We start from the raw sequence: 12,177 nt of genomic DNA on the forward strand, positions 1-12,177 counted from the left end.
ATGGCAATGGATGTATATCGAATGCTAAAAGTATGAATCCAAATACTAATATAGATTGGAGAATTAAATTTTATAACCATATAATCCAATATATTATTAAATAGATAATAAATCAAGTTAATAGTATGTTAATATGATTATTTATTATTATTTTTTAAATACATAAGTACTATATAAAATTAAATAAAATTATAAATAAAATCAAATATTTAGATATAAATTAAATAATTTTATATTTATATTTATATCTATTTTTTTTATGATTACCAATACAGATATGAATATTAATCCGATTCTAGTTTCTATCTATATCCTAATAAATTCAAATATAAAAATAAATTTAGATAAATATTATTTGATCAACTTTTATGTAAGAGCATACATTGTATAAACAATAGTTGATTTTCTTTCCCGACATTGTCTGCTGGATCATGCTATGCAGATCTCAAAGAATTCGGAACATATACATTCATCCATCTATGCAATCCGGAAGCCAGAACCATGTAATCCAATGGTGGATTGGCGCGAAGGAAGTTGCATCGTTACTTCGAAGGATACAACTCTTTCCCGCATGGCAAAAGGTCAAAAAAAAAAAAAAAAAGAAAAAAAAAAGAAAAAAAAGGAAAGGATGGAAGATGCTTCAATCATGGACGGATGGAGATGTACCGAGGCGGCATAACAAGCCTGCACATAAAATTCTCCACGCGATCCATCCATCCAATACGGCGCAGGATGGGAGAATATAAAAATATATATATAGAGGGATGGGGGAAGGGAGGATGATCACGATCACGTGGGCATCCATTTGTTGACAAAACTCCCCCGTCGCCTTCCCCCATCATCTTCTTCCCCACCCCAATCTTCCACTCCATCCGAACCTCCCAGTTTCTTCTTTCTTGTTCTTCTTTCCCTTTCACGTCTCTTCTTTCCTAATTTTTCCCCATCTCCACCGGTCTCTTCTTCCCTAATTATTTTTTCCATCCAGGAGAATCCAGGCAAGGAGAGGGGAGGAGGGAAAAAAAAAAATGACAGGAAAAAGACCGACGCATATCCATGACCTGCCGGAGCCGATCCTTAGAGAGGTGTTTGCGCTGGTGAAAGACGTTCGGTCCCGCAACTCGGTGGCGCTGGTGTGCCGCAAGTGGCGCTCCCTCGAGCGCCTCACGCGGACCTCCCTCTCCCTCCGCGGCCACGTCCGCAACCCCTTCCTCCTCCCCACCTGCTTCCCCTCCGTCTCCCACCTCGATCTCTCCCTCCTCTCCCCCTGGGGGCACCACCTCTTCCTCCGCCCATCTCCCACCCGACTTAACGGCCATCCAGACCCCCATCCCAATAATTACAATGACCACCGTCACTCACTCCTCGACGACCAGCAACTACTCGTCGCTCAGCGCCTCGGTCAGGCCTTCCCTAACGTTACTTCCCTCACCGTCTACGCCCGAGAACCTTCGACTCTCCATGCCCTCGCCCCGCAGTGGCCGGGCCTCCGCCACGCCAAGCTCGTCCGCTGGCACCAGCGCCCTCACCACCCGCCGGGCACGGACCTCGCCCCGCTCCTCGCCGCCTGCCCCTCCCTCGCCTCCCTCGACCTCTCCCACTTCTACTGCTGGACCGACGACATCCCCCCGGCACTCCAGGCCCATCCCGCCACCGCCGTCTCCCTCGCCCGCCTCGATCTCCTCTCCGCCTCCTCCGCCGAGGGCTTCCGCGCCTCCGAGCTCGCCGCCATCGCCACTGCCTGCCCCAACCTCCGCCACCTACTCGCCCCCTGCGTCTTCAACCCCCGCTATTTCGAGTTCGTCGGCGACGCCTCCCTCCTCGCCCTTGCCGCCTCCTGCCCCCGTCTCTCCCTCCTCCACCTGGTCGACCCGTCCACCCTCTCTCCCGCCCGCCCCATCCCCGAAACCGCCAACGACGGCCTCACCACCCGCGACGACGCCGGGATCACCGCCGCTGGGCTGGAAAGCCTCTTCGCCGTGCTCCCCGAGCTCGAGGACCTCGCCCTCGACCTCTCCCACAACGTCCGGGACGCCGGCCCGGCATTGGAGGCCCTCGGCCGCAAGTGCCCCAGGATCAAGTCCCTCAAGGTGGGCCACTTTCATGGCGTCTGCAGGGCCGCTTGGCTGCATCTCGACGGCGTCTCCCTCTGCGGCGGGCTGCAGGCCCTCTGCATCAAGAATTGCCCCGATCTGACCGACGCCGGCCTCGCCACAATCGCCCGGGGCTGCCGGATACTGTCCAAGCTCGAGATCCACGGATGCTGTAAGGTCACCGAGATCGGTTTCAAGAAGCTGGCCGGCATGCTCCATTCCACCCTCGTGGACGTGAGCATCTCTGGCTGCCGGCAGCTCGATGCTACCCGATCCTTGCGCGCCGTGGAGCCAATCCGGGAACGCATCGAGCGCCTCCACATCGACTGCGTCTGGGTCAGGCCCGAGTTCGAACAGTCACCTGAGAATGCAGACGAAGCTTGTTCTTGTAACTCCGACGATCTCGATGAACTTAAGGAACAGGAGATTTCGAACCAATCGAAGAACAAGAAATGTAGGTATGATGGTGATCATAGCAAGAGCAATGGCGGCAGCAGTAGTTTCTGGTGGCGGATATGGGAGCGGCTCCACTATCTATCGGTATGGGTGCCGGCCGGCGAAGTACTGAGCCCCTTAGCCAACGCCGGACTGGACTGCTGCCCCGAACTCGAAGAGATCTACATCAAGGTGGAAGGCGACTGCAGGACCTGCCCCAAGCCGGCCCAGCGAGTGTTCGGACTGAGCTCTCTTTCCCGCTACCCCCGGCTGGCAAAGATGAAGCTGGACTGCGGCGAGGCGATCGGATACGCGCTCACCGCGCCGACCGGCCACATGGATTTGAGCTTGTGGGAGAGGTTCTACCTTCATGGGATCGGGGACCTGAACCTCTATGAGCTGGACTACTGGCCGCCGCAGGACAAGGACGTGAACCAGAGAAGCCTCTCCCTTCCGGCGACAGGCCTGATCCAGGGGTGTCTTACTCTGAGGAAGCTTTTCATCCACGGAACCACCCACGAGCACTTCATGAGGTTCTTTCTCATGATGCCTCATCTCAGGGATGTGCAGCTCAGAGAAGATTATTATCCGGCGCCGGAAAATGATATGAGCACGGAGATGAGAGTGGATTCCTGCAGTCGCTTCGAAGACGCGTTGAACAGTAGATTAATTCCGGATTAACAAAAGTTAGAGAGGTGGAAAAATAGCAGCTGTTGCAGAGTTAGAAAGGTATCATCACGACCGTCTATATTTTTGCTTTCTTTTTTTTTTTTCCTCCATTCTCGGTTAGATGCGGAGGTGTAAATGCTGCAAAGGAACTGGAACTGAGTTGATGATAAGACTGAATAAAAGTTGTGTGCTCTCTGTCAGTAGTGGAAGTCCCTGTACAATTTTAAGAGTCTCGGGCGCAAGCTGCTTCGCACTGGAAAATGAATAAACTTCTCTAGAAGTCGCATGAAATAAGTCGAGTGTTTCCACAATGCGTGCCATTTGAAAAGAGAGCACGTTGATTAAAACTGCAAATTTTGGTTTGTTTTTCACAGTAGAATGGACTAATTTACCGCTAAAGCCGGTTAGAAGTTTGATTCCTCTTGTGAAAACGGATGGTTCAGCAAAGAGTGTACTCTTTTGTTTGGAGGAAACTCTGGACAACTTGGTCAGTTTTTGGGCTCTGCCCAGCAATCTGTATAATGAAATGTAGAGGAGATCCTTGCGCTAATATACCAATTTGAATGCAACAGCTTTAGAAGATACCATGTGACTTCAGCGAAATACCTGAATAAGGCCGCCCAGAGCGCCTTCAGGAATTTCCAACCATGTTTCCTTGTTGGCAACTGAGTAGACCACCTGGAAAAAAAAAAAAAAAATCAGCTGAGGATTCTTACAAGGTTAATTTCCTCTTTCTCACATAAACAGGACATGACTTACACTGACAGCACACCTAGCCATTGGCCTCCTTAGAGTGCAAAGCTCACTCCAAGACTGAAAATATTACATTTTTCTGTGAATGGTTCATTGCATTTGAGCTCGGGAGCCATGGAGTACCTGCTGCCGAGTTATTACTCGTACGAACTTCTGCCATTACCTGCAACAGTCCAAAATCACATATCTTGACTATCCAATGTTTATTAAGAAGACAGTTTGCACCTTCAGATCACGGTGAACTATTTTCATTTGGTGCACGCACGTTGACAACTACTCCAAGAAGAAATCTTAGATCAACAGTGCAGTGTAGTTTGACATATAAACATCTTAGTTCTGCTCCGGGAAACTAGCCGGCCCTTCAAAACGAGTTTCCACATGACTTTGAAATTAAATCTCTTTGCAGAGAACTTGTGATCAACAGATCTTAACAATATAACAGAATTTGTTTAGCAAGTTACTTAAAAGAGTTCAACAGCTCTCATCAACCAATGGTGATAAACAGCAAACCAAAAGCTGCTAAACATACTGTCTCAATACCTGATTCCTGACAGTACTATCACCATATGTGAATATTATCAATGAAAACTATCAAGTGATGTCAAGGAATGCGACAGAACGGGATGCCACAACAAAAAAAAATTAACTGGTTGCACTACGATCATCAGATAATGCAAATCCAATCCAAGAAGACAAAATAAACAGTGGCAAAGACAATACAATGCATGGGAAATAACATAAAAATTACAACGAAAAAAACATAATTTGATCGCACCTACAGATATCAAGGAGAATTTTCAATATCCTATGCCAAGTGGGCTGTTTTTTTTTTTGCCACTCATATGTACCAAGCATGCCTTAAAACTTGAAATATCAGTCTGGTAAAAAAACTTGGGTAAATTTGGGGGCAGATTGATTCTATTGGGACGTCAAAGGTGGCTGAAAAAGGTCCTTCTGGTTGAGAGTTGTTTGATAGCAGGGCCTCAACAGTTGCAAATATTGTTGTCTTACAAGCTTCATTTCATGGATATTTTTTGCTTCATGTATGCATAAACAAATAATATTTCAATTCAATACATCTTACAAAGCAAGGTTCGCTTTCCCCACTACATACATCAGAGCACAGCTCACTAGCACCAAATAAAGATGGAAATCTTTTGTATGACTGAAAAACCTATTAGATTAGACTCGTTCATCAGCTAAATTGCCTATCATCAGCTAAATTCCCTGCTAAATTGCTGCTGCAAGGAGCAGCTGGGAAATTCTCTTCAGCAGGAGCTATGGGAGGAACAAATGCCATTGCCACAGGGGAGCTTATCAGCCACCCCAAGCAAAGAACCTGTGGACTGAGACGTAGAAAAAATCAAATTATGGATTCGAGTGGGTCTGAGGAGGTTATATATTACGCATTCGAGTGGGTCATAAACAATTGAGGAATTGATTAAAAAATCAAATTACCCTTACACAGGGCATGATGCTACCTATAATGTTGAAAAGGTAATCAAAATCATCCCAAATATCTAAGTCATCTTGCCATAAATTATTCAGAGCACTATAAATCTGGGCTGATCATCCAAAATTTGCTAAGAAAGTTTTATTTCCTTATTCTTGAATGAGCTATGTCAATTTAATGATCAGGCAAAAATCAGTAGCGGCAATCAACAGGTACCAAGGCCTAGCTCCAAAAGAAAGTGCTCTTCTTTGTGCTGTCACCAAACAGCCTGTCAGCTTGGAGATTTATGGATCTTCATGGGTTTTCAATTCTATACAGTGGTGAGTAAACCATAGGTACCTCTCGTGTTCCCAACAGTCAACTTTATCTTAAGAAAATTGATATTTGAAGAACCTGCATTCAGGAAATCGTGACGGACTCTCCTAAGCAGAACAGGTATTGGAACAATGACTAACAAATGTGATGGTCATGCAACTTACATGCAATGAAGCATAACCAATTTGAAAGAAGATTTACATAGAATTAAAGACAAGCACTCATGTTATCTAGCTTGCTTATGATTAAGAAAACATAAATCGTACTAATAAATTTATATCATCTGATTTATTAGGGCATCTATGATGGTGATTGCTCAAGCAATCGAGATGACATTGATCAAGCAATATTGATTGTGGGGTGTGGATCACAAGGCAATACTGACTACTGGATGCTGAAGAACTCATGGGGTACTCGCTGGGAATGCAAGGGTACATATAGAGGAACATTGATTTACCTTATGGTGTCCGTTCGATAAATGCCATGGCTTCCTACCCCACCAAAGAATTGACTTCTCCACCTATTACATTGCCAACCATGTCGCCGTCACCACCACCTCCACCTAGCCCTTGCCAACTACATGTGGAGATATGTCATACTCCCCATCTGGAGAAACTTGCTGTTGCCTATTTGAGTTTGCAGACATCTGCCTGCTCTATGGTTGCTGTACTTACGAGAATGCAATGTGCTTCACAAGGAATATCCACAGCCACCTCCATGACTACCCCATTTGTGATATACCAGATACGTTCTGCCCCCAGGCATGACATCCTTAGCTTCTAGACTCCATTGTCAGGCCAAATGCTGTACAAACAGTACTTGGCAAGTGGCAAATGTCAACTAAAAATGAAATTCGGGTTAGCTGGATAGTGTTCCATCAACTAGATAGACCACCAAAATATCATACAATCACCCTCTATGAAGAAGCAGTCATATTGCTCAAAGTCTGACAAGGCAAAGCAAAACATTTTTGTGCAATTTGCATGTTATTCTAAGTAGAGGTTTTTCTTCTTCTTCTTCTTCTTTTCTCTCTCTCTCTCTCTCTCTCTGCGTGTATTTTTTTTCTTTTTTTTTTTTTTTTTGAGAAACATCACCTGATAAGAGTTAAATAAGGACAGAATATCTTTGGCTTATTGTACTTTAGTTCTCAGTTCTAAACTTCAATTAGAATCCTTTCGCTTCTCCATGAAAGCATATAATATATGTAGATACACACACATGCTCTCGAGAGCATTAGGCTTCAAATGCTTCTCACTAATACTCAGTGATAAATGTCTCAAACTGAAAATCCACACCTTTGATCATGATCTACTATGTATAACATACCTAAAACCAAAAAACCATTTATTTTGGATGTTTCATGCTCACAAATCAATCAATCCCTAAATGAATTTTGTTGCAATATAGCCAGTGAGCAAAAGTATATCATACACTATATGTTTGCAAATTCAAATAATTAAATTTAATTTAAATACACTAAAATATATACAGAATAAATTTTTCAGCTAATATGGATACTTGTAGACTGTGTATCAAACTAAAATATAGTAATACCTTGCATCTATTCGATGTATGGGTAAAAGACCTTTAAAATGCATGACTTTTTTGTTTCTAGGCATTTTACACATTATAGATCACTGGTCAATAGTGTATGTTTTCAGTTTCAGAGGTCTATTATTTATTTTTCATCGGGAAGCATTTGGAGTCAAATACCCTCAAGTGCATTTTAGCGACCTCTCTCTCTCTCTCTCTCTCTCTCTCTCTCTATATATATATATATATATATATATATATATATATATATATATATAATGCATGTATTAGATATTCTTTCAGACAAGAAATATTATCATATTTTCTTTTAACCAATCACCTCCTGAAACCCAGTTGGCATTGTGACACCTGTTGGGTACTCAAATTAATTGACCAGATTGTGCCTTAACGTCCCACCTTATACATATCACCTAAACAGTGCTCTGACATTAGAAACTCATTTCATAACCCAATAAATAATGCCTAATAGAAGAACTGATTTAAGAATGTCAAACTTACCATTCCTATTGAATTGATGCCATGCATATATAGTTAATATTTAGACTAATCACCTATGCTCATAGGTTACTTACGTACTTAGTGCCAATAGTATCCTTAATTCCATTTTGCCTTTCTAATGCTTGCGGAGCATAAGTTATCATGGATGAAGTTTTAAGGAGCATCCAACTATTATCAACCTCTGGTGTGGAAAAGAGATGAAATTGAAGCCTCGTGTTGTATGTGCCAAAAAAAAAAAAACCCTTGTGTTGAAGACAGCAGATGGATTTTCCCTACGACTGAAGACAGCAGATACTTCTTCATTATGAATTACGATGAAACTTCGAAATTCTTAAGATTGATATGTCATGTTAAAGTCACAAGTAAGCCCGAAAATAAGTAAGGCCAAAGAATAATCAGAGAGGCCATATCTTTAATGTGGGATCACTTCAAACAATCTTTAGGTTGCCAAAGTATTCTACTTTGAGAACTATAGATTTGTATCATAATAAAGATCTTCTATATGCCATTCTATTTTGTAGGTTCAGCCATAAAAGCTGTGATTATTTAATTGTTAGATCTTATTTGGCTAAAACCAAAGAACTTAGTTCACAAGACTATATATACATATATGTGTGTACCAGTTCTTGCCACTAGAGGTGGAGAAAGCTAGGCCTCTATCAGCACATTAAAGATTTTGGATAAGTTGCATTTATGCTAGTTTTTCTAGCTTTTCTGTGGAGCAAGCTATATATTTCAAAAGAAATGTTTTATTTATATTAAAAAGTGTCAAAGGATCAGAAATATTTACAGCACTTCAAGAGCTTTTGTTTGATGGTGTGTAGCAATTGGAGTCAAAAGTACCATGTTTATCTTGTGTCTTTAGTGGCACATGATACAAAGAACTTGTCCACATGATCGTCTCTGCAAAACACCATTCACCTTGTTAAACTTAGGCCTAAGTATGGTGGCATCCAGGGATGGTACCCAATGGGCATGGATCCAGATCTTACTACGTCTACTCCAACATGTCTTCCTACTAGGCTTTTAGCTCTATGATGATGACTGTATTGATAGGGAGCACCAACAAGAGGGTCTTCATCAATGACCCCACACTTTAATTTAAAAATCCACATTGTAGTGCACCTGTTAGGACATTATTAGACTTTGCTTGTTATAGTACTCTAACCTCATGAATCTGTGCTGCAATAGAATCAGGATGGAAGGAGGATATACAAGTAATGAGAGAATATTTGGATATCAAGATAATCAATACGGCAGCAATAATTTCTCAAAGAAAAAGTATTTGGCAAGAATTGGATCTAGATTAGCAGAAAGAACCTTATCTACTCTCTATTCTTAATGTATACATGGTATTTTAAACATGCCCAGCATAATGAACCCCAGACTTTAGCTTAGAACTTTCCAGAACAAAATAAATTTCTCAGCTGCCAAATCACTTAATATTACACAACATGCAAGAATAGAAACCATGCTAAATTATCTAGCAAGAATGCTTTGATGGGAGCACCATGGATGGCATCATACGCATTGTGCGTATATCTTATATTTATATTTTCTCATACAATATGTGTGGTTTTTTGGGTAAGATCTTGAACAACATATTGAATGGTAGTTCTTACAGAATTTATGCCAATTGCAAAATTTGGTCGTTTGAATACCACAAGCAACTAAAAAGGCATCTTCCCTGCAGCAGTTCAGCAGTATTAATTACTTAACTATCATATAATTTCTTAAACTATTGCTTTTCTGCAGATTAAATCAAAGAAAAAATAAAGCAGCCTGTACTACCAAAGTGGAACTTCCAGCAGACCTGTAAAATACCGTATGTCGTTTGATTTGTACAAGTAGATATGAAAAAGCAACAATAGAATAAACTGGGCCTAGATAGTCTGCAAGTTTGTCATTTAAATATTTAACCCCAGAATGCACTGAGAACTAAAGCAATTTCTCAGAGTTTGAAGCACAATTACAATATGTTCTGTAGACTATTATGTTTCCAGAAAATAAATCTGCAATCCAAGATCATTACTTGACATTAACAACCAAAGCACATAGATGAACAATGAGTTGAAGCATATATCAAGGGTCAAATGATAAACATTCAAAGCAGAAATCAACTGAGGAAAAAATCAAATTCCATAATGAAATATGTGTTTCTAACTTACATGCATACATGATCCCAGGAGCCATTATAAACTCCAAAGCCATCTATCATATGAATCTCAAGGAGAACTCCTCTTATTCAACATTGGAAGAATCAGCAAAATGAAACAATTTAATCACCATTCTTCAATTTATATATTTCAGTTGCCAGAGATGTTCTCCTGGCTGGAAAAGGTGGCCATCTAGCAGCAAGAAAAAGCCCAGCACCTAATGGGGATGCCTTAGCACAAGATTTCTCTGTTTCATCATACAGAATAGTATAATTATTGCTGCTCACATTCCTAAAGTAGCAACCAACAGTACTCTCATATCTGTACACTTGCTGAGTACTCCCAGAGCCATTAGTCACCAGATTTCCCTTCACCTTCATATTTCCCTGACCATTCTGTAAGTTCCTTAGAGAGCTGAACGAGAATCCAAACCGCTCTCCAGAGAACTTTTTCTCATTGAATCCTAACGTGATATTGGAAACCAAAGAGTAGGTGTCATTGACTTGGTCAGTAGTCCCCGTGTACATATAAAGAGGAAAGTTCTGATGCACTTGCTCCGAGTGCAAAATGGAAGATGGATGCTTGGTGTAAGTGCCATGATTAAAATCTATTGTCTGCTTCACCACCTGAATACTTCCATTACCTGCAAACTGCATCTGATTCTCATAATCAAACCTCTGAAAGAAATGGGTGGTGATCTTCCCATAAGAGGACTTCACCCACCCGGTCACAGATATTTGCCGACTTGCAGTGGTCTTGAATCGCCCATCGAGACCCTTAAATTTCGAAACCAGAGATGACATGAACTCCGGAGCTTCGTATTTGATGAGATTCCCGACAGTACGCGAGCTCTTGCTATCCAACCAAAGATGCAAATTTGCGTCAATATACCAAATATCCAAAGCATCGGTTACTCCGAACCCGAATTCATGGGGCTTGCCGTCCAAAATCTTCCCCAAAAACGGCGTAATCTCTATATCATAGGACGGGAGATCGAACGAGCCAATGCCCGTAATGGGTCTCCATAGCAGGGGATTGACTCCCCCAGTGTAGATAACAGTAAAGGGCCAGACAGCACCCACGACCTCGCCATCTAGTCTCGCAGTGACCTCTCTAAAGGGCCCGTTCCCGGGCAAATTTGTGAGATTGTTCGCTAATATATAGTCATTCGGAGGATTGCTATACCAGAACTCATCATTCTGGTGGAAGGAGACATACACTTCAAGAATGGCGCGGTAGGTGTTGGCCGGGACAGCGAGCTTCTTCTTCTGAATGTCGGAGAAATTCTGGACAAGAAACCACAATCCATCGTTCGACGGGAGGCTTCGAGACACCGGCAAGATCAGATCGGCAGGGGAGGCGAAATCGGGGACAGGGCTGGCGGGCGGGGGGCGGCGGTGGGTGGAGGAGTCGAAGAAAAAGTGGAGGGATACGTTGACGTGGTAGACGCCGGTGTAGGTCTGGTCGACGACGTTGCCGAGGTAGACGGCGAGGGTGTGGGGTCGGGCGAAGAGGGAGGAGTAGCGGGTGACGTCCTTCTTGACGGTCCAGACGATGCCGGTGGGGCGGGGCTCGGCGGTGCAGCTGCGGAGGAGCTCGACGCCACCGAGCCAGACGCCGAAGATGCGGTCGAACTGGCGGCCGCGGCAGGCGGCGGACCACTCGAGGACGACGGCGGAGGGCGGCCGGTGGAGGGGGCAGTGGGAGGGGGGCTTGTAAAGGGCGGTGACGGGGGGCTTGGCGTAGGTGTTGCCGAAGTTGTGCTGGAGGACGAGGGTGGAGCAGGGCTTGGTCTTTGGGAGGGGGATGGGACGGGCGACCTCGAAGTAGGCGGTGGGGGAGGAGGGTTGAGGGCCCGCGAATAACTCTGAGGTCAGGAGTTTGGCTCTGTGGAGTGTGGCATTGGAGGTGGGAAGAGTTAGCAGAAAGAGGAGGAGGAGAGAGGAGAGGAAGGGGAGGGGAGAGGAGCCCATTGAAGGATTAAGAGGGGAGAGGAGACGGCGAGTTCTTTCTCTGGTTTGGGTCTTTATATGCTTCACCCCGCCTTGTTTTGGTTGAAGAGGGCCGGATTTTGTTGGTACGTTTGAGAGAATTGGAGCGCCCAAGGAAAGTTTTTGATTGGGCGCCGAGAAAAAGGCAAATTTACGGGGAATGTAATTATGTTGCGAATCAAGTTTCGGCACGGCGCTATCGGGGGGATTCTTCCGACGTGGCGAGAAATTATTATGTGGAACGGATCCACGTAGACTGTAGA

General features: G+C 43.7%; 2 protein-coding genes across 2 annotated transcripts; one reads left to right on the plus strand and one right to left on the minus strand.

Moving 5' to 3' along the window:
• The first annotated feature begins 675 nt into the window (after positions 1-675).
• Positions 676-3,744, plus strand: LOC105048126 (F-box protein MAX2 homolog A). Its single transcript, XM_010927333.4, has one exon. It carries the CDS (start codon positions 1,026-1,028, stop codon positions 3,204-3,206), a length of 2,181 nt encoding a protein of 726 aa, XP_010925635.1. The 5' UTR covers positions 676-1,025; the 3' UTR covers positions 3,207-3,744.
• LOC105048125 (peptide-N4-(N-acetyl-beta-glucosaminyl)asparagine amidase A) lies at positions 3,276-11,971 on the minus strand. Its single transcript, XM_010927332.3, has 4 exons — positions 9,936-11,971; positions 3,954-4,110; positions 3,801-3,872; positions 3,276-3,708 (listed from the first exon to the last, which is right to left on the minus strand). The coding sequence occupies exon 1, from the start codon at positions 11,894-11,896 to the stop codon at positions 10,046-10,048; it is 1,851 nt and encodes a 616-aa protein (XP_010925634.1). The 5' UTR covers positions 11,897-11,971; the 3' UTR covers positions 3,276-3,708; positions 3,801-3,872; positions 3,954-4,110; positions 9,936-10,045.
• Between the last annotated feature and the right edge of the window lie 206 nt (positions 11,972-12,177).

Source organism: Elaeis guineensis, chromosome 7 (assembly GCF_000442705.2).
Source record: "Elaeis guineensis isolate ETL-2024a chromosome 7, EG11, whole genome shotgun sequence".
Lineage (NCBI taxonomy): Eukaryota > Viridiplantae > Streptophyta > Magnoliopsida > Arecales > Arecaceae > Elaeis > Elaeis guineensis.